The 26465-nt window shown below is 43.5% G+C and overlaps 1 protein-coding gene across 2 annotated transcripts in view; it reads left to right on the top strand.

Annotated features, from left to right (window-relative positions):
* MYRIP (myosin VIIA and Rab interacting protein) overlaps positions 1–26465 on the top strand; it is a 474673-nt gene that overhangs the window by 244522 nt on the left and 203686 nt on the right. For both annotated transcript variants that reach the window (XM_075827100.1, XM_075827101.1), the window contains exon 3: positions 17795–18016. In XM_075827100.1, the coding sequence (XP_075683215.1) occupies positions 17795–18016 (222 nt within the window). The remainder of the gene's footprint in view (positions 1–17794; positions 18017–26465) is intronic.

Genomic DNA, 26465 nt, shown 5'->3' with positions numbered 1-26465 from the left:
GCTTCTGTGTCGACGCCCGTGGCTACTCACTCTGCACCTGCTCCTAAGTCTGGTCCTCAGATGCAGCTGCAGTTTTTCCATATATCACAGCATATTAACCTCCAATGTGTAAATGTGGAGAGAAAAAGGAAACCGGTCACAATCCTTCTACTCGGAGTCCCACGAGGTTCTACCGCTTGCATGGCTGATATCACGATCTTATTCCCAGAGAGAACATCAGGTAAGTAGATAAGTATGCGGGATCCTGAGGGTATGTTCACACGCTTAACAAAAAACTTCGGAAAATAGAACAGCCTCTGGTTTTCAGGCATTTTTTAAGCTAAAAATGAAGCTTATTTTAATTTGGAGCTTCTTTTCAGGCTTCTTTTGAGGCGTTTTTTGAGGCGTTTTTCATGTGTTCAATGGAAAATCAGCTCCACAAAACGCCTCAAGAAGTGACATTCACTTCTTTTTACGGAGCGTCTTTTTACGCTCCGTTTTTTAAAACAGCGGCGTAAAAAGACGCCCCGTATGAACTAAATGCTGTTTTCCCCATTGATTTCAATTGACATGTTTGTAGGCGTTCAGCTTCTGTTTTTTCAGGCGTTTTTTGAGGCGTAAATTCCCCCGAAATACGCCTGAAAACACTGCGTGTGAACATACCCTAAGGCTAATTCATCTTGTTAAATCCTCACCATGTGCGCAAGGACTGCATCCCCGTCACGTCATGGAGTCAGACAGCTATAGATCCCGGATAGGGCATCTCCTTCAGCGCATCACATACTGCGCATTCTACACCATCGGGCGCCGCCCCTGACCTTCATGTCTTAAAGTAAGGATGGACTGTCACTTCTCTTTACTTAGTTGAGTGGTTCTTGCCATTATGTGGATTAGAACAGTAGTTGGATAGGGCTAAACATTGTATGGAAGTGTGTACCAATCCTACCTCTGCACAACACAACTGATGGACTCAAAGACATTATGAAGTTAAGAAATTCCACATATTAACTCTTCACAAGGCATAACTGTTAATTGAAAGCCATTCCAGGTGACTCATGTAGCTGATTGAGAGAATGCCAAGAGTGTGACAAACTGTCTTCAAAGCAAAAAAAAGGGGGCTACGTTGAAGAATCTAAAATAAAAAAAAAACGAAATTCTCGTTTGTTTAACACTTTTTTTGTTTACCACTTAATTTTACATGTGTTCCTTCAAAGTTTTCTTGCCTTCAAAATGTTTCTACAATGTATAAAAAAAAACAAAAAAAAAAACAAGAAATACTATGGAAAGAAAAAGCTGTGTCCAAACTTTTGACTGGTACTGTACATAATAATAATAATATTAATAATAACAGATCTGTCAGGACAAGCTTGTTGATAGTTTCCATTAAGCCATTTGTTGGATTTTGCATCTATGTTCTTTAACTAATTGTTGTATTTCACATCAATGTGTTTTAACTATGTTAACATGCCTTGTCTTCTATGCGAGCAGGTCTCTTTATTTGCCAAACCGGCTCGTATCTATCTTTTGTGATATATGTCACATTCCTGTCCAGAAGTAATATGTAAATATTCCAATACACTCATACAACATGTTACCTCTATGGCCACGGCCCACCGTTCTGACTTACACCTCGACGGCCATGGCCATGGACATCCGAGTTCCTTGCAGCGTTGTTCTCCTGTGAGGCGCCGGCACTCACTTCCGGATATCGAGACTGTCTCTGGAGGGCGCGCGCGCCCGCGCGTGCACGATCTTAAAGGACCAGTGCGCGCATAATTGCAGGAAGTCTGCAATCTAGCCCAGGATGCTCTGGGCTATAAAAGGGCCTCTGCCCTTTTGATCCTTGCCAGAGCGTTGTTTGTTACCCAAAGTTTGTCTTGCTAATGGTCCCCTAGTGTCTTCCAGTTTCCTAGTGTTCCCTGTTCCTGTATCCCGTATCCTGTTTCCTGTTTTGAACTACAGACTCTGTACTTTACCTGTTTGGCCAGCTGCCATCCCGCTACGCGGTACGGCCCAGTGGGTCCGCACCCCGCATCGTGACAGTACACTCTGGCCATCGACTCCGCTGGTCAATTCAAGGGCATGTCACCCTCCCAAGCCATGCAGGCGGACCTGCAGGATCTCCGAGCAAGACAGGATCAACTTCTTGTGGCAGTGGACTCCATGGCACAGCACCTAGGGACGCTAGCTGCTTCCCTTCCTGCCTTTATGCAAGCTCCTGAGATCGACCCTCCTGCTACACCTCCTGGTAGTTCCGGCTCGGAACCTCGGTTCTCTTAGCCATTACCTTCTCGGTTCTATGGAGACGCAAGTACGTGCCGGGGGTTTCTGAACCAATGCTATATCCATTTTACCCTGCATGCCCGAGCATTTCCATCGGACGGAACCAAGATAGCTTTCATCGTGTCTCTACTTGCCGGCAAGGCCCTGGCATGGGCAAAACCTATCTTGGAACGTCAGGGACCCGAGACCCAAGACTTCCAGGGGTTCATGCGGTTATTCCGGACTGTTTTCGAGGAGCCAGGACGAGTCTCTTCGGCAGCTACTGCTATCTTTAACCTTCGCCAGGAGGACACCTCCGTGGGCGAATACACCATCCAGTTCCGGACCCTGGCTGGAGAACTATCCTGGAACAATGAGGCCTTGGTGGCATCCTTTTGGCATGGTCTATCGTCAGAGATCAAGGACAAACTGGCCGCTTGTGATCTGCCACCTGCCTTGGACGACTTGATTCTGCTTGCCACTCGGGTGGACATAAGGCTGAGGGAGAGATCTCATGAAATTCGTCAGGAGAGACGACTTCCTAGACTGGCGCCAAACTTCCAGCAACCCCTCTTGCCTCCTTCTACTGCTTTGCTCGAGGTTCCGATGTAAGTGGACTGGCTAAAATTGTCCGTCCAGGAGAAAAAGCGCAGTCGCACCTCTGGACTCTGTTTATATTGCGGCCTCGGTGGTCATGTCGTGCGTCTGTGCCCTCAGAAGCCAAAAAACCCCAGAGCCTAGGTTTGGTTGGAGAGACAACCCTGGGAGCCACTGCATTTAATCGAGAACTCTATTTCAAACTGTTCATTCCCATAACCATCATTGCTGGCGAGAGGTCCCATCCGGTCACTGCCTACCTGGACTCTGGCTCTGCAGCCAACTTCATCTGCCAAGACCTTGTGGACCTTCTTCAGTTGCCCACTGTCCTGCTGGAAAGGCCGTTGATCATTGCCTCGGTAGATGGACTGTCATTGCCTGACCCAGTTGTGTCTGTGACCAAGCCATTAAGACTTCAAGTGGGAGCTCTTCATGCTGAGCTTATCTCCCTGTTTGTCCTGTCCAAGGCCGTGAACCCCGTGTTGCTGGGTTTGCCTTGGCTCCATTTGCACGCCCCAGTCCTGGATTGGAACTCTGGAGAGGTTCTCCAGTGGGGTCCGAAGTGTCTTGACCGCTGTCTGGGTCATGTCCAGCCAATGCAGCCTTCTCCCCTTCAGTCATTGGCAGGGTTGCCTTCTTGTTTCTCTATGTTCTCCGATGTCTTCAATAAGAAGGAAGCTGAGACCTTGCCGCCACACCGAGCATATGATTGTCCGATCAACTTGGTTCCTCAGTCGTCTCCTCCTCGCGGTAGAGTGTACCCTCTCTCCTTGCCAGAGACCCAGTCTATGTCGGCCTATATTAAGGAGAATCTGGAGAGGGACTTCATTCGTAAATCCTCATCCCCAGCCGGAGCTGGGTTCTTCTTTGTCAAAAAGAAAGATAGATCGCTATGACCTTGCATTGACTACCGAGGCCTCAACCAGATCACGGTGAAGAACAGGTACCCACTGCCTTTGATTTCTGAACTGTTTGATCGCATACGGGAGGCAACATTTTTTTCTAAACTGGACCTGCAGGGGGCCTACAATCTGATCTGGATTCGTCGAAGTGACGGGTGGAAGACTGCTTTAAATACTCGTGATGGGAACTACGAATAGCTAGTTATGCCCTTCGGGCCTGTGTAATGCCCCCGCAGTGTTTCAAGAATTCATCAATTACATTTTTCGTGATCTCCTTTATGTTTGTGTTGTGGTGTATCTCGATGACATTTTGATTTTTTCCCCAGATCCAGTAACTCATCAGAGTCATGTCCGCCAGGTGTTGCTTCGTCTGAGGGAGAATCATCTTTACGCCAAGCTGGAGAAGTGTGTGTTTGAGAAAAAGTCTCTATACTTCCTGGGCTATATCATCTCCGATCAGGACCTCAATATGGACCCTGAGAAGGCTGTCGTGGAATGGCCACGCCCCCAAGGCTTAAGGGCCATACAACGCTTCCTGGGATTCGCCAACTTCTACCGGCTGTTCATTCCCAACTTCTCAACTTTGACTGCTCCCATTTCTACCCTCACTAAAAAGGGTATGAATGCCAAAGTGTGGACTCTGGAGGCAGAAGCCGCATTTGAATCCTTGAAAAAGGCCTTCACGTTAGCCTCTATTCTTCACCACCCTGATGTATCACTACAGTTTTCGTTAGAGATGGACGCTTCCTATGTTGGTGCTGGTGCACTGTTGTTCCAGAGAGGTTCGAATGGCAAGGCTGTGGTATGTGGCTACTATTCCAAGCTGTTTTCTTCTGCAGAGCGCAACTACTCGATTGGGGATCGGGAGTTACTGGCCATCAAGCTGACTCTGCAGGAGTGGAGACATCTTCTGGAGGGTGCAGTCCATCCTATCCTGGTCTTCACTGATGTGTGATCTGGGTGGTGGTGGATCAATTTTCTAAGATGGCTCATTTCGTTCCCTTGACTGGTCTGCCTTCTGCTACACGATTGACTGACCTCTTCATTCAACACATCTTCCATCTGCACGGTTTGCCAATGCATATTGTCTCGGACCGAGGGGTCCAGTTCACCTCAAAGTTTTGGAGGGCACTCTGAGGCCTCCTCGGTGTAATGTTGGACTTCTCTTCGGCCTATCATCGCCAGTCCAATGGGCAAGTCGAGAGGGTTAACCAGAGTATGGAGAACTATCTACGTCACTTTGTTTCCAGGCGACATGATGACTGGGTGCAGCTGCTCCCGTGGGCAGAGTTCTTCTACAATAACCACACTAGTGAGTCTACCACTTCCAGTTCGTTCTTCATCGTCTACGGCCAACATCCTCGTATACCTCTTCCTGTCTCTACTATGTCCCAGGTGCCTGCAGCTGATGCTACCTTCAGGGACTTTCTGCTAATATGGCAACAGACCCGATCTTCTATCCTGCTGGCATTGGACCGCATGAAGAGAAAGGCAGATACAAGAAGACGGGCTCCTCCTCAGTTTCTTCCAGGTACAAAGGTCTGGTTGCCTTCAAGGAATATCTGGCTGAGGGTGCCTTCCTGCAAATTTGCCCCTAGATTTGCCCCTACATAGTGACTATGTAGATGACCAATCCTGACTCTACTCCACTCACTAGACGTCCCATATTGGGTGTTGTACTCCCTCCAAGGAATGCCCACAAATGTCACTTAGTATCTATGGATACAACTGTGTCACGCCACTGCTCTGCCCACTAGCAGCTACGCTCTCCAAATCAGTCATACGATGCTACCACGTCATTACGCTGACAACCATGTGACCCATCTAATCATACAATGCTGTTTGGCGCGCACCATAGAACCACAAGCACATTGCACGGAGTGCTAATCCCATCTCTGTTTTCTATAAGTTTCCATTAAGCATCAGAAGATTGTATTTTTTTCACCTCAGAGAGTAAATACACATTGAAAACCAAGTAAGAATAAGTATGTGAGTAGGCAAGTGAAAAAAGGTAATAAAAATATATTAAACAGTTTTCCCATCAGGACAACTCCTCTCCATATGCCTATTAGGGCATATCTTCAGGGTGACTGTATTCTGAAAGGGTGTTGTCCATTTGCAAGAATTCCTTTAAATAAACCAGATTTGCTACCTAAAAATCGAATTTAAATTCAATTTGGAGCTTCTCTAATCAATATCTTAAGAATTTAGTAAATATATACCAACTTTGTATTATTGGAATGTTTTAACAGCATGTCCAAATACATTTAACAAAAAGGTTGACCTATCAACATACATACAGTCCTTTAAAAAAAGAAATAAAGAATAAACATAGTATATGACATGGACAGGATTAAAGGCACCCTACCCTAATACTTGGTTGCACAACCTTAGGCAACAATGACAGCCTTCAAACGTTTTTTTTTTTGTACCTATTTGTGATCTTCTTGCATATTGTTTCTTCCACTGCAATTCTCTCAAGCTTTTGAATGTCTGCAGGGTTCATTTTCCCAATTTGATCTTTCTCCAAAGATATTCATTTGGATTGAGATTAGGTCTCATTGCTGGCCAGTTTAAAATAGTCAATTTTCCCCTACTTTTTTACTTTCGGACGTGTGCTTCGGGTCTTTATCCTGCTGCAGGACCCATTTTGTTCGACTTAAAGAGGCTCTGTCACCAGATTTTGCAACCCCTATCTGCTATTGCAGCAGATAGGCGCTGCAATGTAGATTACAGTAACGTTTTTATTTTTAAAAAACGAGCATTTTTGGCCAAGTTATGACCATTTTTGTAGTTATGCAAATGAGGCTTGCAAAAGTCCAAGTGGGTGTGTTTAAAAGTAAAAGTCCAAGTGGGCGTGTATTATGTGCGTACATCGGGGCGTTTTTAATACTTTTACTAGCTGGGCGTTCTGATGAGAAGTATCATCCACTTCTCTTCAGAACGCCCAGCTTCTGCCAGATCACGCTGTGACGTCACTCACAGGTCCTGCATCGTGTCAGACGAGCGAGGACACATCGGCACCAGAGGCTACAGTTGATTCTGCAGCAGCATCAGCGTTTGCAGGTAAGTAGCTACATCGACTTACCTGCCAACGCCGATGCTGCTGCAGAATCAACTGAAGCCTCTGGTGCCGATGTGTCCTCGCTCGTCTGACACGATGCAGGACCTGTGAGTGACGTCACAGCGTGATCTGGCAGAAGCTGGGCGTTCTGAAGAGAAGTGGATGATACTTCTCGTCAGAGCGCCCAGCTAGTAAAAGTATTAAAAACGCCCCGATGTACGCACATAATACACGCCCACTTGGACTTTTACTTTTAAACACACCCACTTGGACTTTTGCAAGCCTCATTTGCATAACTACAAAAATGGTCATAACTTGGCCAAAAATGCTCGTTTTTTAAAAATAAAAACGTTACTGTAATCTACATTGCAGCGCCTATCTGCTGCAATAGCAGATAGGGGTTGCAAAATCTGGTGACAGAGCCTCTTTAAACCTAGTTTTCTTACTCGTGGGAGCACATTTCGTTATTAAATGATCTAATAATTCTCTGATTTTATTGTGCCTGTAACACATTGAAGGCCTCCAGTCCCAGAGGAAGTGACGAAGCCCCAGAATATTATGAATCCTCCACCATGTTTCACTGTAGGTAGGGTGCACTTTTCTTTACAGGCTTCATTTCTTTGTCTTGTCTTGTACCTGGTATGTAATTGTGTCACTCTTTTATGGATTTTGTATTATTTCCTGATTTGACTCAGTGTCCTTGCTGCCCATTGCGGCTTTCCTTTTAATCCAGCAATTTTAAAAGATTGGTGCAATAAAGATTTGTACAATAAAGTTGTCATTTTGTATATTGTAGCCTTGTGAGCTCATCATTTTTGTACGTTATATATTGCATTTTTGAACACTGCTGTTACTACTATTCCTGTCAGGGTTTTTTACAGTTAATTTATTCAGTTGCTATTCAGCTATTTTCCCCAATATAAAACATGGTATTGCCTTACAGATATCTTCAAATCTCTGTTAGCGTACTAGAGTTGAGTATTTTGAGGAAAAGAGAAAGAGTGGGAACCTATTTCGGGGACTGGGTAGCGGGGAGGCAATATTGTGAGTACTGGTGCAAGTGTGGGATTCCATTCTATGAAGGGAGGAGAGTGGCACTTCTTTAAAGAGGCTCTGTCACCATATTATAAGTGCCCTATCTCCTATATAAGAAGATCGGCGCTGTAATGTAGGTGACCGTAATGTTTTTTATTTAGAAAAACGATCTATTTTAAACCACTTTATGAGCGATTTTTAGCTTTATGCTAATGAGTTTCTTAATGCCCAAGTGGGCGTGTTTTACTTTAGACTGTTGTACAGAGGAGTGTATGACGCTGACCAATCAGCGTCATGCACTTCTCTCCATTTTCTGTGAGATTCCAGCAAGGCAAGCGTAATCTCGTTTGAAATTACAGGTTACATCGTAATCTCACGAGATTACGCTTGCCTTGCTGGAATCTCACAGAAAAGATTCAGAAGTGTCAGGATTATGAATAAACATCACGTCCAGGCTGCTAGTGATGTATATTCATTATCAGGACACTACAGTAATGTTAGTGTTTGTGTATGTAGCTGCACATAACGATATAACTATATCGCTAGTGCAGTGCAAATGAATGGAGAGAAGTGTATGACGCTGATTGGTCAGTGTCATACACTCCTCTGTACAACGCCTACTTGGTCTAACGTAAAAACACGCCCACTTGGGCATTAAGAAACTCATTAGCATTAAGCAAAAAATCGTTCATAAAGTGGTAAAAATAGATCGTTTTTCTAAATAAAAAGCATTACTGTCACCTACATTACAGTGCCCATCTCCTTATGTAGGAGATAGGGCACTTATAATGTGGTGACAGAGCCTCCTTAAGTATTATGGAGAGGGATGGTGTCCCTTCTGTAGCTACTGGTGAAGGCAATGATGTAAGTCCTGGTGGAAGAGCAGGCTTGCTGTGACTACTAGAGGAAGGGGAGACCTGCTGTTACTACTGGGTCATTTGGGACACTGCTGTATCTACTGGGAAAAGGGGGCCTACCATAACTACTAGATATAGGGGAATGCTGTGAATAAAAAAAGGGGGACTTGCTGTAACTATTATGGAAAGGCGTAAAGCCACTACTATCACTTTAAGGGAACGGTAAAGGCCCTTCTGTGACTACTGGGAGAAGGGTGCACTGCTGTGACTTCTAGGTGAACAGGGAATAGATGTGTCTACTGGAGAGAAGAGGAGGCTCTGATGTTACTACTGGAGGTAAGAGGTAGCACTGCTGTGACTACTGGGAAAGAAAAATGCACTGCAGTGCAGTTGTGCTGTTTTTACTGTGGGGGTGGTCTGTAGGTGAGCTTACAAATCCAAGATGGGTTTTACAAATCCAGTTACAGTGTGTTTTTATTTATATTTTTAAATGACATATGCGCTACTCTATATAAAGTGTCCACTTTTTTTTAGAAAGGGGGCGTGGTCTTAAACACTAAGCGTACTGTGCGCATTAGCTCCATGTTCATGAAGTTGAAATAATATTTATCTCTCTTAAATCAAAGGCAAGTTAAAAAAAAATAGCACACATTTTTGTATAATCTAATATCCAGTAATACTTAAAATGTCTTCTGTAAAAAGTTTTCCCCGAGCAGTATAGCAGGAATATATTTATGAAATTCGGTAATTGAAGTTGTTGAAATGGAAAATGCCAGTTGCTATATCATTAACAGTCATAATTGTTTACGTTCTGTGACTCAAGCAATAAAGTCTCAGTAGTTTCCGTTTATTGAAATAAGTTATTACCAATTAATTGCAAATAGGTTGTCAATGTAAAACAATTGTGGGAAAAGCAAATAGTTACATGTTGTTCTAGAATGCTCCATTAGGCATTCCGTTAGTATAACTAGCTGGGTGTATCGCCGCTGTGAAATTAGCACAGGCTGGAATAATTGGTATTCGAGTGATGTTGTGAACGCACAGGATGATGTCACAGCTTGTTTAACCCGTTCACTGCTGTCAGGGCTCGCCAAAGGGATTGCTCATTCATCAGCCTGTTTGTAGCTGATGGATGCTGTGAGGATTGCGTGTTTGATGCATTCTTCCTCTCACAGAATCTCATTAGAGCTGTGAATTATTCTGCAATCTCTGCCTGCTATCTCGTTCATGCTGTGTATGTCAGATTTATTGCATGGCCAGTGGAGAATATATATGAGCCCTAGAGGAAAAGCAGGAGTGCTGTATCTTTCAATATTCTGCTTTTAGGATCTTAAATAATAACAATGCTAGGATTGACTTGATTTAAACCTTTTAAGTAAGCGGTCTGTTAAAAAATGTGATGGTTAAATATTGGTATTTTTATTTATTTGCAGCTCTGGTTTGTATAAAGGGATACATGCAGTGGTCTAGAAAAGATATGCAAATAAGCACAGTGACATTAACTTCAATGGAATATTTCATTGAAGATTCTGCTAGAGAGGTATTCTAAGGTGGAATTGCTGGAGTGTGACATATCATGGTGACGGACAGCTAATACTAATGTCGCCCTTTCCTGTCTGTTCTTTCATATGCATTCAAAAAAAGTTACTTTACACCAACAGATTATAGGTATAAGTACTTGTGGCAACATCATTTTAAGTTGCTTTTTCACTTTGTTTTTCCAATTTATTTTTATTTTTTTAACCCAGTATCCCCTATCCTCCAATCAGTACTGACTAACTGAAAATAACCAGGACATAAGTTTTAAATATGCTGGTACTATATATATTATTAGTTACAGCTCACACAATCTTGTAGATCCTGATAGAATCTGTCCATCGTTGCCTATCATGTAAATGGTGAACTTATGAAGAACGGGGCTTTTGAAACAATAGCCATATAGAAGGTCCACTATGGTACCGCACTCTGTCTGGTAATAATTTAAGTCTATCTCTGTTTACTGCAGAATGTCTTCGTCAAGCCATCCTTCCAGTATAGAGGCTTGGTTTCATAGGGATAGAACTTCTTGTGTCCTCCTCAGTTCATGTGCTGAAATGATAGTCAAGTCGAGTGATTTCTAGGCTACCTTAACTCACACATCCTTGATAATACATTAAGGTGAGGGAGGAGGAATTCTACTGTATTTCAACGGAACCACAATCAGTTATGTACAGACTGTAAGTATATTGTTTTAAGAGCTATGTTTAGCTTGCTCTACTGGGATAACATAAAAAAACTTTTTGCAAAATTGCATTGTATTTTTGAAAACTGTACAATGTTTATTGAGAAAACTATTCCGTAACTGAGACAGATTTCTCAATTTCTTACGTTGCAGAATATCTTTCTCATAGACTTACATTACAAGTTTTCAAATACAAGGCAAATACACTATGTGTGACTGCACCCCAATGCAGTGTTTCCTAACCAGGGATCTGTGGAACCTTTGGGATCCCTGGTATAAAGCTCCTTTTTAAATGTAGGGAATGGTATACCAATCTTTATCTCATTCAAAGGTGCTTGGCATGGGTTGGACAAAACATTCTACAAGTTTGAGCCATTTAATGATGAACCTGTCCTCACACTGACATACCTCCCAACTTTCAAGTATTGCAAAAAGAGGCAAATGATTTTCCTTTTAAGCCACGCCTCTAATCCCACCCAATCCCCGCCCATACACACCCAGTTAAGCCCAGTAGCATGCTCCCATAGTGCCTCCCACACAGTATAATGCCAAATAGCTGCCTCCACACAGTATAATGCCAAATAGCTGCTGCCATACAGTATAATGCCCCCATAGCTGCCACAATACAGTATTATGCCCCATAGCTGCCACCATATGATATAATGCCCCATAGATGCCCCATACAGTATATGCCCACACAGATGCCCCCATGCAGTATAATGCCCAAGCAAATTCCCCCATACAGCATAATGCCCCCCATAGCTGCCCCCATACAGTATGATGCCCACACAGATGCTCCCATACAGTATAATGCCCCATAGCTGCCCAATACAGCATAATGCCCCCATAGCTGCCCCAAACAGCATAATACCCAGATAGCGGCCCCCATGCCCATGTAGAAAGTGCCACCGAGTCCCTTGTAAATAGTGCTCTTATATAGTGTTGAAAGTGCCACACCCCCCTTGAAAATAGCAGTACCCCCCTGTAGATAGTGCCACTGGGTCTCCCTTTAGGAGCAGAATCCCCAGCCAGAGCATCGGCTATGCTCTAACCAGGGATTCCGCTCCAGGAGTAGCCCCTGAAGCCACTGTCCATATATGGACAGTGACGTCAGGGGTTCCCTCTAGGAGTGGAATCCCCGGCCAGAGTGTTGCCAACACTCTAAAGGGGATTCCGCTACTGGAGGAGCTATTGAAGTCACTATATGGATATCATATATGAACAGTGATGTCAAGGGCTTCCCCGGGCTCTGCACTTAAAGTAGCGCTGTGCCCGGGGAGTCCTTGATGAGTAGAGGAGCTCCCTCTGATCCTCCAATCTGTACTAATGGTGAAGCAGGGAGCTGATGGTTTCCTGCTTCAACATTGGGCTCAACTGTATCTGCGTCTTGAGGACGCAGATACAGTTTACACCGGGACATACCACCGGCCGCCCTGGACAGCGGGACACCTCCCAAAATCCAAGACTGTCCTGATGTATCCGGGACAGTAGGGAGGTATGCACTGACTGCAATGTACATTGTGGTAAATCAGTATGTTTTACAGTAGTATATAAAGTTATATGAGTAGTCTGTGTTGTCCATGCAATTAGGTTTAATAAGTGCATGATAGTAGGAGTTCCTCAGAATGCAAACGTTTTTCAAGGGTTACCTCATTGTAGAAATGTTGAGAAACACTATTCTAAAGTGTGCATTGAAATATACCTATTCTTTGTAGTGGTATTCATGTAGCATATGGCTACTAGTTGTATAGTTGGATTAAGATGGCGTTTATAATGAGAAAAACACTTATTTGCTATTTTATGTTTATATTTGTATGTATTCATGCCACTAGTCTACATTGGGATGATCATAAATTTGAACACATTTGAGTGTTGTGTGATGTGGACACTTACTTTTCAAGCAGCTCATGCTAATCTAGTAGTAGTCATGATATATATTAACTTTGTAATTTACTTAACTGTTAAAAAGTAGTTTTATCCATGCAAATTCTGTGTGAAGTAACTGTCACTAGGTGTCTGCCTTCCTGTACACTGCAGTCCACCTCCTGTTGTCTAGTAAAATCCATCTCTAGATATAGAGCAGAGGAGACAGACCATAGGAAGTGGGAGTCTCTTTACTGCCTGCCCATAGAAGTCTAAGTAGTGGAGAGGGGGCAGCAGGGAGAGAAAGACACAGATGCGTTGCCATAGAAGTTTATAGAAAGGGAAGGGAGGAGCATGAGGAGGGAGCACCGAATTGCTGGTTTCTCAGCTACACTGCTCATTACTGCTGTATAATCTCCTCCATGTTGCTGCTGCAGCTGCTATATATATATATATATATATATATATATATATATACATACATACATATATATATATATATACACTACCGTTCAAAAGTTTGGGGTCACCCAGACAATTTTGTGTTTTCCATGAAAACTCACACTTATATTTATCAAATGAGTTGCAAAATAACTAGAAAATATAGTCAAGACATTGACAAGGTCAGAAATAATGATTTATATTTCAAATAATAATTTTCTCCTTCAAACTTTGCTTTCGTCAAAGAATGCTCCATTTGCAGCAATTACAGCATTGCAGACCTTTGGCATTCTAGCTGTTAATTTGCTGAGGTAATCGGGAGAAATTTCCCCCATGCTTCCAGAAGCCCCTCCCACAAGTTGGATTGGCTTGATGGGCACTTCTTGTGTACCATACGGTCAAGCTGCTCCCACAACAGCTCTATGGGGTTGAGATCTGGTGACTGCGCTGGCCACTCCATTACAGATAGAATACCAGCTGCCTGCTTCTTCCCTAAATAGTTCTTGCATAATTTGGAGGTGTGCTTTGGGTCATTGTCCTGTTGTAGGATGAAATTGGCTCCAATCAAGCGCTGTCCACAGGGTATGGCATGGCGTTGCAAAATGGAGTGATAGCCTTCCTTATTCAAAATCCCTTTTACCTTGTACAAATCTCCCACTTTACCAGCACCCAAGCAACCCCAGACCATCACATTACCTCCACCATGCTTGACAGATGGCGTCAGGCACTCTTACAGCATCTTTTCAGTTGTTCTGCGTCTCACAAATGTTCTTCTGTGTGATCCAAACACCTCAAACTTCGATTCATCTGTCCATAACACTTTTTTCCAATCTTCCTCTGTCCAATGTCTGTGTGCTTTTGCCCATATTAATCTTTTCCTTTTATTAGCCAGTCTAAGATATGGCTTTTTCTTTGCCACTCTGCCTTGAAGCCCAGCATCCTGGAGTCGCCTCTTCACTGTAGACGTTGACACTGGCGTTTTGCGGGTACTATTTAATGAAGCTGCCAGTTAAGGACCTGTGAGGCGTCTATTTCTCAAACTAGAGACTCTAATGTACTTGTCTTGTTGCTCAGTTGTGCAGCGGGGCCTCCCACTTCTCTTTCTACTCTGTTTAGAGCCTGTGTGTGCTGTCCTCTGAAGGGAGTAGTACACACCGTTGTAGGAAATCTTCAGTTTATTGGCAATTTCTCGCATGGAATAGCCTTCATTTCTAAGAACAAGAATAGACTGTCGAGTTTCACATGAAAGCTCTCTTTTTCTAGCCATTTTGAGAGTTTAATCGAACCCACAAATGTAATGCTCCGGATTCTCAACTAGCTCAAAGGAAGGTCAGTTTTATAGCTCCTCTAAACAGCAAAACTGTTTACAGCGGTGCTAACATAATTGCACAAGGGTTTTCAAGTGTTTTCTAATCATCCATTAGCCTTCTAACACAGTTAGCAAACACAATATACCATTAGAACACTGGAGTGATGGTTGCTGGAAATGGGCCTCTATACACCTATGTAGATATTGCATTAAAAAACAGACGTTGAAAACCCTTGTACAATTATGTTAGCACCGCTGTAAACAGTTTTGCTGTTTAGAGGAGCTATAAAACTGACCTTCCTTTGAGCTAGTTGAGAATCTGGAGCATTACATTTGTGGGTTCGAGTAAACCCACGCTCTTACTAGCCTATAGTGCTGCTCCCTTTTCCATTTTGTTTCATACTGTAGATTATTTATATGTGTGTTGCATACACTGTCCAGTCATAACATAAAACCACTGACAAGTGATGTGAATAATATTGATTATCTTGTTACAATGGCGTCTGTCAAGGATTGGGATATTTTAGGCAGCAGGTAAATAGTCAGTTCTTGAAGTTGATGTGTTTGAAGCAGGATAAATGGGCAAGTGTAAGAATCCAAGCAACTTGTGATGGCTAGACAACCAGGTCTCCAAAACAGCATGTCTGTAGTGTTTCGCGGATATGCAGTGGTTAGAACCTTCTAAAAGTGGTCCACGGCAGGACAACTGGTGAAGCGCCAACAGGGTCAGGGGGTACAAGGCTCAGTAATGTGCGTGGGGAGCGAAGGCTAGACTGTCTGATCCAATCCCACAGAAAAACGATAGTAGCAAAAATTGTTAAAAAATTTTAATCCAGATTTTTTTTCTCCTATATGATAATTATGGACTGTTTGTCCCTTTATTTTTAATATACAATTTGATAATAAAGCAAAACATATAAACATTTGTATGAATCTCAACTTGAGTGCTTAGCTTTATTGTCCAAAATATGTCCAGCAGAAAATTGTCAGAATGCCCATGCCGACCCCTGTCCAAAGCTGAAATTGTCTACAATGGGCATGTGAGCATCAAAAGTGGACCATGGAGAAAGAAGGTGGTCTAGTCTGATCAATCACATAATCTTTTACATCATGTGGATGGCCGGGTGCGTGTAGATTGCTAACCTGGGACAGAGATGACACCAGGGTGCACTATAGGAAGAAGGAAAGCCAGTGGAGGCAGTGTCATGCTCTGGGCAATGTTCTGCTGGGAAACCTTGGGTCCTGGCATTAATGTGGATGTACTTTGACATGTAGCACCTACCTAGAGATTGCTGTAGACCAAGTACACCCAGTCATGTCAACAGTATTCCCTATTAGCAGTTGCCTCTTTCAGTAGGATAATCCACCCTGCCATAATGCTAAAATGTAGTCAACACGTAGAAAAATTAGAAAGACCAGCGCTCAGGGACACAAAGAATACCAGTGACAAATAGAATCAGGTTCACAACAGGACTTGTAAGCAAAATAACTCCACTAAAGGGGGTCATTATAAGCAACTTGGCCCCTTGATATAGTGCTATATACCAAAGGACACCTTCAGAGGTCTTGTGGAGTCCATGCCTCGACGGGTCAGAGCTGTTTTGGTGGCACAAGGGGGACTAATACAATATTAGGCAGGTGGTTTTCATTTTATCGCCGAACGGGTTATATGCGACCACGTTTTGGGATACATATACATGAATTACCTTAAAGGGAATGTATCATCAGAAAAATACATCTTTTCTAGATCAGAATTTTATTATAAACATGTTTGTTTTTTTGTATTTTAAAAATGTATTTAAAATAATTTTGTAAAGTAGAGATAAAAAAAATGGGAGAAATAGGGGAAGAAGTAAAAAAAGAACAACAGTAGCATATAATGAAGGCATATAACCTGGCACAGCAGGTAAAGAGTCTTGGTCATGTATACTATGAAATAGCCGTCAAGCCAGGTGGACGAGTGCCAAATATCAGAAGAAGAAAAATGTATAGTCATAACAAAATACAGAACAGCAAAAAGAAACCTGGTGGCGGGGGAGTCCAGCATAATGGGGGTTGTAGAGAATAGAACACATGATGTAGCATATAACAGAGGATTGTTGTATCACAAGTGGGATCTGTACATGGGGAGGTAACATAAAACATCCCAATTATGTAATGTAGTATACACCTCAGACGCTGCCTTAGTTTCAGCAATTCGTTCCTCCATGTGTTAGTGGTGATGGATTTCCTTAAAGCAATCCGTTACTGAGGTAGGTTGAGTGCTTGTCCAGAATCTGGGGATCTCAGTTCTAAAGGCAATAAAAAGGAAGTGCAGGAATTTTTTTTTTTCTTTTTTAATGTTTTAATGTGGTTATTCATTATTATTATTATTTTTTAAATACTCCAGTTTTCACACAGGCTAACTTTTCTTTTTTGCTGCAGCTCACTTATCAGCTTTGCTGTGTAGAATGGAACAGGGTCAGCAGAGGGTGGGTGATTTACATTTTTTTTTATTGTTCATTTTGCTTCTTAAATGCAAAATAAAGCAACCTTGAAAATAGTCTTAATTAAATATGTCCCACCACTTTGTTGCTGTAGAGTCTGTCTAACTTCTGTACATAGCTGGAGATGCTACTGATTCTAACATAGATCAGTCAGCATACTGATCCTTTCTGTGTTGGCTCTATCTGCTCTTCCGTCTCTTCTCTCAGCGTTAGAGATAGCAACAGAGTAGAGGAGGGGGCTATACATGGCAGATCAGGGTGTGGATAGGGAGGAAAGCTAACAGGCTTTATATGTATCTATCCTGTCACTCTCTGGTCTCAGGGGGAGGGGCTGTACTTCATCACTTTAAGGCAACTAGAATAGATAGTCTATGACATTTACAGTATCTGTCAATTCACTCCCATTCATTTTAGCTGTCATAAAACACACACATCCTGCTGCAGAATAGACAATACAGGAAGAAAGTGGATATGTCCAATATGGCTGCCCCCGGGATAAGTTTTAGAAATAAATGATTTCAAAATTAAAAAAAAGATTAAACAAATTATTTATTTTATACAGGCATACACTTAATCGATAACACTAAAATTGAATATGAGACTTTTTGTTTTTTTTCCATGAGACATCTTTTTAAATATAGAGGATTTTGCATTTCTAATGATTTTGGACTCTTTAGTTAGTGTATGATTACTACTTAGGATATATAATAAATATTTATTTGATAGTTCCTTAAAATTTGTACAATAGTTTGTAAACCTGTTTTCTTTCCCTTTTTAGTGAACTAAAGCAAAAGTTGGATGAAGAAGGCAATAAGTGTTCCATTTTGTCAAAGCATCAGAAGTTTAATGAACATTGCTGCATTAGATGTTGTTCTCCCTTCACATTTCTGATCAATTCTAAGCGACAGTGTCTGGACTGCAACTTCAACATCTGCAAAAACTGCAGCTCTTACCAAAAGAAAGAGAAGGCCTGGATTTGTAATGTCTGCCAGCAAACCAGGTTAGTTCTATTCTCATGAATGTCATCACGAGGGCTGGGTAATAAATACTTCAGGGACAAGTCCTGGGGCTAAGTAAAAACTGCAATGCTTGTGAAATACAGCTATCGATAATTATTTGTTCACATGCCGCACCACATATGCCTAAAGGACACTCTTTGGGCATACATCGGGTTCATATGGGTCTAAGATGTGAATATAGGCTTAAAACAATACAGAACAGAGCTTTAGTCTAGGGAACTGAAGTTCCACCTTAAAGGAGTTGTGCGTAATTTTTAATCTAGATCTCTTATTCATGAAAAATAAGAAGGCTTTACCATTAACACTACCTCCAGAGTCCCTGCCTTCAGTGCCCTCATGCTTAAGCTGCTGCATGTAAAAATTGCAGTGGCTCTCGGGTCTGTACATGACCCCCGTTTTTGCTCTGCAGCCATGTCACAAAGTCACAGTATGTAATGGGAATACACTCTCTATGCAGAGTCTTTTTTTTCTGTTTCGGATCAACTTTTTGGAGCAATTTCCTACTGCAGCCCCGCAAATCTGTCAATTATTACAGATTGTATTTTTGGCAGCATGTAGAACAGCATAATTTGAGAGACTATAGGCTGCCTTGAACCGCTATGTATACCTTTGAAAACATTATTTAAAAAAAAAATAAAATAGTGTATCAGTGTGTTTGGTGCAACTTTGTAATTGCTTTTTATAAAAACTTTTACTTTTTCAGATAAAGCTGCTTTGTATCCTGGATACAGAGCAGCTGTATCGTGCACTGAAACCTGTATCTGTCAGGTCAGTGGCACTGACGGGTTCAAGACACACAGGACTGAGCTGTTATCGATCACATCTAAGTTCAGATATTAGATGTGATTGATAACAGCTTGACCCGCTGTCACTAAATGCATCCCACAATTGCTGTAACAAAGCTACAGAAGTGCTCAGTGAAGCGTGCTGCACCTTCGGCTATGATCGGCGATCCTCGTCAGTCTGAAGACGGCTCACATAGACGTTCTATGTAAGCCTGATGATGAGACCTAATCGAAGCCGAAGGAGCAAAGCGTTCAGCTGAGAGCTTCTGTACCTTAGTTTCAGCAACGGTGTGGGTCTCATCACCCGCACTCCCACCAATCCAAACTGTTGATATGTCTCTATGACATAGCAAAGGTTTGAAAGTGTAGTTCATATTTAAATGATCATTCCTTTTATTAAGGATAAAGATTATTTCAAAACCTATATCACCCATGTTAAAAAACAAATTTCCCCTCTAGACCTAATAACTGATTGTTCTACCCTTGGCAGAACTGCAATCAAACTTTTGCGATAACTTGCAAAGAGTTTTTTGCATCACTATGGAGGCATTTTGGCCGAATGGAGCAGAAATGTTTTAATTCAGCTGTATTAGTGGGTTTTCAAGCCCGTTTACGGTCTTGCCACAGCATCTCAATGGGATGCAAATCAGGACTTTGACTAGACCATTCCAAAACATAAATTTTGCTTCTTTTGAGCCATTCAGGGGTGGACTTGCTTGTGTGCTTCGGATCATTGCACTTGAGCACTAGGTCACGAACTGATGAGCGGACATTCTTTTTCAGGATTTTATGATAGAGCAGAATGCATGTTCCATCAACTGACAAGTCGTCCAGGTTCTGCAATAGCAAAGCCGCCTCGGACCATCACACTACGATATGATATTCTCATGGTGGAATACGGTGTTAGCTTTTCGCCAGATGTAACGAGACACGTGTCTTCCAGAAAGTTCTACCTTTGACGCCTCAGTCCACTGATTATTATCCTGACAGTCTTGGGGGTCATCTTGATGTTTTTTGGCAAATGCGAAAAAAATCTTTGTGTTCTTTTTGGTCAGAAGTGGTTTGCACTATGCAACTCTCCCATTGATGCCATTTTTGCCCAGTGGGGGAATATACCGAAAGGTTTACACCAGTTTTCTGGCGTAAAAAAGTTGCAAAATTTGCCACATGCCATAGTTGCGCTAAAATTTCCAACTTTTTAAGTTTCTCGCCACTTTCCGAAAGTGCAAAAAAGGGCAGGGTTTAACATGACCTCCTCCTGAACAACAGATTTATCATAAGTTACGCCAGAAACTAGCGTAGGTTATGTTGCAAATCTATACCTGCTCATACCTGCAGGCATAGATTTGCATTATTGTTTGAGAAAGGATGTATCCAGCACACGTAAAACTTCTAGTTTATTGAGTCATCTCTAAAAACACAACAAATTAAAATAATCCCAGGAGGACGTTTACGCATTTCAAACCACTAGGGTTCTTAATCATAGTTGGCCCTACATTGAACTTAACTGAACCAACTGAGGCCTGCAGTTCTTTAGATGTTCGTCTGGGTTCTTTTGTGACCTCCTGGATGAGTCGTCGATGCGCTCTAGATCGTGACAGTGTCACGATCTAGGGTATGTGGACCCACTTGGCTGCTCCGCCATAGCGAAGAGGCAGCTAGCCAACTCACAGTCTATGCACAGTCTTATGGAAGAGGTGCATAGCACAGGGGTATCTGAGATAGTCCAGGCAACAGCAGGGCCTCCGGCACAGATGGGGCTAGGTATGGCAGGTTGTGCCAGACGTGGCGGATGGCAACAGGGATTGCAGATGACACTAGACGTGGTGTATCCAGCAGGTGGCATGATATGGCTCTGATACAAGGCAGGCTCAGGAATGAAACACAGCATACAGGAGATTGGATGCAGGGAACAGGAACACTGGGAGCAGGAAAACACTAAAGGACCATTTGCAATACAGACATGGGAAAAGTACAAACACGCTCAGGCAAGGAGTGGAAGGGAGAAGCCTTTCGTATAGTCCAGGATGAGCAGGGGTTAATTAGGGAACTTTAACATGTGCGCGCTGGCCCTTTAAAGCCGAGACCGAGCGTGCACACAACTTAAGACTCCGAGCAGGAACGTCGAAAGGTAAGGAATGATGGCGGTCAGCGACCACGGCCGTGACAGTACCCCCCATTACGCCCCTCTTCCTGGGTCCAGAGGCGTAAGAGCATTATGAGGGTAGGGGTATTAAGGTTCCCTTTTGGCTCCCAGGACCTCCCCTCAGGACCAAACCCTCTCCAGTCCACTAGATAGAAAGTTCTTCCTCCTACTCTCTTATAGTCCAGAATCTCCTTCACCTCAAACAAATCAGACAAACCACTGGGAGCAACTGCAGACCTAGGAGCTTTACTGAAGAGGTTCAGAACCACAGGCTTAAGGAGGGACACTTGGAATGAGTTGGGGGATCTTGAGAGTAGGAGGCAACCGAAGTTTATAGGATACAGGGTTAATCTGTTGCAGAACTTCGAAAGGACCAAGGAACATGGGAGCGAATTTGTGAGAGGGCATCATGAGTCTAATGTTTCTCGAGGACAGCCAGACTTTGACTCCAGGAGAGTATTGAGGAGGGACTTTTCTTCTTTTATCGACATGCCTTTTCATGCGGTCAACTGCTTGGAGAATCGCAGCCTTCGTTTGCTGCCAGATGTGTATAAAAGAGGCAAAAGAAAGGTTAGCTGCCGATACTTGAGTCATGGCTGGCACAGGAAGAAGAACTCGGGGATGCAGAAAGAAGACGAGGCAGTACACTCACTTGTGTGATTGTTGTATGTAATTCTCTAAAATCTGGTTGGTCCTCTCCACCTGACCATTGGACTGAGGTCGGAAGTGAAGCAAGAATTGAAACCCGGCAAAGAACAACGACCACCTGGCTTGGCAAGGATTTAGTCATTGTGCTGACTGTAAATATGTAAGGTTCTTGTGGTCCGTATAAATGACAATAGGGTGAACCGTTTCGTCCAACAAGTATCTCCATTTCTCTAATGCCAACTTGACGGCCAGCAACTCCCGTTCCCCGATGGAATAGTTGCGCTCTGCCGCGGAAAAACAATTTCGAGAAGAAGCCACCGGCCACCATCTTGCACTTAGAGTTCTTTTGACATAGTAGTGCTCCAGCACCAACGAAAGATGCGTCCACCTCCAGAAAGAACTGCCGAGTAGCATCAGGGTGGTGAAGAACAGATGCGGAAGTGAAAGCGCTCTTGAGCTTAGTAAATGTCGATTCTGCCTCTGGAGGCCAAACCTTGGCGTTCACCCCCTTCTTGGTGAGAGCTGAGATTGGAGCAGTCAGAGATGAGAAGTTCGGGATAAATTGTTGATAGAAGTTCGCGAATCCCAGAAATATTTGTATGGACCGAAGACCCTGTGGGCATGGCCACTCTAAGACGCATCTTACCTTCTCTGGGTCCAATACAAGGTATTCCTTATGGCTGTCACGGGTGTTAAATGGAGTTTTCCATTAGTCTCCTATGCAGATACGGATCAAATTATATGCTCCGCGTAGATCTAGCTTTGTGAATACCTTGGCCCCACGAATTCTATCAAAAAGTTTTGAGATGAGCGGCAGAGGATATTTATTTTTAACTGTAATTTGGTTCAGACCCCGGTAGTCGATACATGGACAAAGAGAACCATCCTTCTTTTTCATAAAGGAGAATCCTGCTCCTGCCGAGGAGGATAATTTTCTGGATGAACCCTCTCTCGAGGTTCTCCTTAACTTAGGCGGACATGGCTAGGGTCTCTGGCAGGGAAAGATGCGCCCCCGAGGTGGAGAAAGCATCAGGGAGTAAGTCAACAGGGCAGTCATAGATACGATGAGGAGGAAGAATCTCTGCTTCCCTCTTACTGAAGACGTCCGCAAAACCAGCATAATGAGATGGTAGATTGGAGAGTGTCTGAGGCAGTGGAGGCAAAACAGCACGGACCTCTGGCAAGCAGCGGCTAAAGCATCTGGGCCCCCATTGGTGGTCCTCTCCAGAATTTCAGTCAAGGACCGGGGTGTGTAGACGAAGCCAAGGCAGGCCCAGCAGGACCGGGTTTATAGCTTTAGGCAGGACGAGGAAGGTGATCTGTTTTGAGTTAAGAATTCCGATTTGTAACGTCAGTGGTTTAGTGATAGACACAATAGGATCGGGCAATGGTAGTCCATTTACAGAAGCATCAGCCAGGGGTCTCTTTAGAAGAACTGTGGGTAGATGTAGGCGATCCACTAAATCCTGCAGGATGAAATTTGCAGCTGCCCCAGAATCAAGATAGGCAGAGGAGGAGTGTGATGTCTCTCCTAAGATGATAGTCACAGGATTAGATAATTTGGAAAAGGTTTTGACGTTTGGCGTCGTCCCACCTAGAGTTGCCTCTCCAACCAACCCTAGGTGCTGGAGCTTCCCGGCTTTTGTTGACATTGGTGCACGAAATGGCCTCTGAGGCCGCAATACAGACACAGACCTGAAGAGCATCTGCACTGTTTCTCCTGCTCTGACAACCTGACCCTGTCTACCTGCATTGGTTCTTCAGGTAGAGCAACAGGAGGGGACAGTAGTGGTCTCTGGAACTAGGGTGCCAATCTGTGAAAACATCTCTACCGCCGAACCCCCTGATCATGTTCCTGGATCCTCATGTCGACCCAGGTAGCCAACAGGATAAGGGCATCCAAGGTATAAGGGAGGTCATGGGCTGCTAGCTCGTCCTTGATGTGTGAGCACATTCCCTGCCAAAAGGTCGCCACCAACGCTTCATTGTTCCATGCCAACTCTGCTGCCAAGGTACAGAAGGAGATGGCATACTCTCTGTGGACCTTCCTTGCTTGAGGGTTATCAGAGTGGCCAACAATTTGATATGGAAAACTCAGCTCTCTACTCACTACAAATTCTCAGAAAAGAGAGAAACAACCGGAGCAGGTAAAAAAAGAGTGAAATACTCAACACCACTAAAAACAGAAATAAAATGACTTGTGATCGATGGTCTAAATCTCGAACAAGGGAGAAAAAAAGAGATAGTGCACTACCTTTGGAAAATTGCAAACTCCACGTATTTATTCCATACTTACAAAACATAGAATAAAAGCATAAGACAATCTCTTGCGGCACGCCATATTCTACAGTCCGACCCTGGATTTCGCCCTTCTGGCTTCCTCTGGGGCACTATCTCTTTTTTTCTCCCTTGTTGGAGATATAGACCATCGATCACAAGTATTTATACGGCCCGCTGTCATACAACTGTGTGGAACTACAAGAACCAGCAATACAGAGATACATACCGGTGGAAGTTTGGATTTTCTTTTTTTGCATGCAAGCTGGGGGAAAGGAGAACCCTTGATGGACACTTCAGACTATATTTTTCCAACCGTATGAGTGGTAAAGTTTATCATTTTATTAGCAGAGTGGCCTCTGCAGAGGATGTTCGACCCGGGTCATCGAACATGGCACGAAGTCTGCAAGAATAAGGCTAGGTCCGAGAATTCAGGCGCCTGTAACTCCAGGATGGAGTTTGCCCATGCGAGGGCCTGCCAGCGAGGAGGGGGATAATGAACGCTATCTTGGCCTCATCAGAGGGGAAGAGATGAGCTTGCAGTCTAAATTGAATAGTACATTGATTGATGAACCCTCTACAGGCTCTAGGTTCACCGTCATAGCGAGGAGGAAGAGGCAGAGCAACTATGGATCCGGAACAGACAGGAGGAGTAACGGGCAGTGCAACAGCAGCAGGATCCGGAGGAGGAGCAGGGAGTTGATCCAGTCTCGCGATGATGGACTTTACAGTCTCGAGGAGTTGATCCTGGCATGCATGTAGGTCACGCATATCCGTCTCTATGACCTGAACTGCGGTCTTAGATTGGCCAGCGGGTTCCATGGCCTGAGCGTACTGTCACGATCTAGGGTACGTGGACCCACTAGGCCGCTCTGCCGTAGTGAAGAGGCAACTGGCCAACTCACAGTCTATCCACAGTCTTGTGGAAGAGGTGCGTAGCACAAGGGTAACTGAGATAGTCCAGACAACGGCAGGGCCTCCGGCACAGATGAGGATAGGTGTGGCAAGTTGCACCAGACGTGGCGGATGGCAACAGGGATGGCAGATAACACTAGACTTGGTGTATCCAGCAGGCGGCACGACATCACTCCGATACAAGGCAGGCTCAGGAATTAAACACGGCACGTGATACAGGAGATAGGATACAGGGAACGGGAAGACTGGGAGCAGGAAAACACTAAGGGACCCTTTGCAACACAGACATGGGAAAAGTACAAACAGGCTCAGGCAAGTAGTGGAAGGGCGGAGCACTTCTTATAGTTCAGGATGAACAAGAGTTAAATAGGGAACTTTAACATGTGCGCGCTAGCCCTTTAATGCCGGGACCAATTGCCCGTGCACCTTAACACTCCAAGCAGGGCCGGATGGCCGCGAGTGCTGGCATCTCCTAGGAAGGATGCCAACGGTCTGTTGTCGCGGCCGTCGCAAGGCAAGAAACGGCGGCGGTCTGCGACCACGGCCATGACAGCCAGACACTCAAGATTCAAAGTTTTTCCCATTCGTGGATAATGGCTCTCACTTTGGTTCACTGGGGTCCCAGAGCCTTCGCAATGGCTTTGTATCCCTTTCCAGACTGGTAGATTTTAATGACTTTGTTTGGCATCTGTATTTGAATCCCTTTAGAATGTGGCATCATGTGCTGCTTTTTGAGAACTTGTAGCCGGCTTCACATTGCCAGACAGGTCCTATTTAAGTGATGTTTAGGTCTTGCAGTAATCATGCCTGGGTGCGGCTAGTGAAATTTAACCCAATTGTCAATTAAACTTGGTTAACTGGTTGATTTAATAGCTAAGGGGACAATTACTTTTTTTACATAGGTCCAGGTAGGGCTATACAGCATTTTTCCCTTAATAATTTAAATCATCATTTAAAAACAGCATTTTGTGTTTACTTGGGTTATATTTATCTAATATTGAAAGTAGTTTGATGATCCAAAACATGTAAGTGTGACAAATATGCAAAATTAGATGAAATTGGGAAAATCCACAGAAAATTCAGTTTTCACAGAACTGTAACTGTGATTGAAACTTATTGGTAGTTTAATATGTGAAAGGCTAAAAGTGTAACATCTTAGAGTTCTACTGTCCTCTATATAGTCAAAATTGTTTTTTTAACAATGTTCCCTAATATTCTTGTTAGCAATTATGCTCAGAGTAACTGGGTTTCCTGCGCTGCATTGGCAGCTGCAGTCATTTAAAGTTTCTGTGACAGCCCAGCCTATTCTGACAGCAGCAGCCTGTCATCATGTAATGGACAATCATGGTGTTGGAAATCATCAGTTTCTGTTGCCACAAATTATGGATGGCTCCATAAATATAAAAGGTTTGCTACTTCCGGCTCAGCTTTATTATCTATGTTAATAAAATGGATATACACCAGTCAGCCATAACATTAAAACCACTGACAGATGAAGTAAATAACATTCATTATCTCGTTACAATGGCACCTGTCAATGGGTGGGATATATCAGGCAGCAACTGAACAGTCAGTTTTTGAAGTTGATGTGCAGGAAGCAAGAAAAATTGGCAAGCGTAAGGATCTGAATGCCTTTGACAAGGGCCAAATTGTGATGGC

Source organism: Rhinoderma darwinii, chromosome 5, assembly GCF_050947455.1.
Source record: "Rhinoderma darwinii isolate aRhiDar2 chromosome 5, aRhiDar2.hap1, whole genome shotgun sequence".
In the NCBI taxonomy this organism is placed as follows: Eukaryota; Metazoa; Chordata; class Amphibia; order Anura; family Rhinodermatidae; genus Rhinoderma; species Rhinoderma darwinii.
The sequence above is the reverse complement of the archived record's forward strand: the minus strand, read 5'-3'. Positions and strand labels throughout refer to the sequence as shown.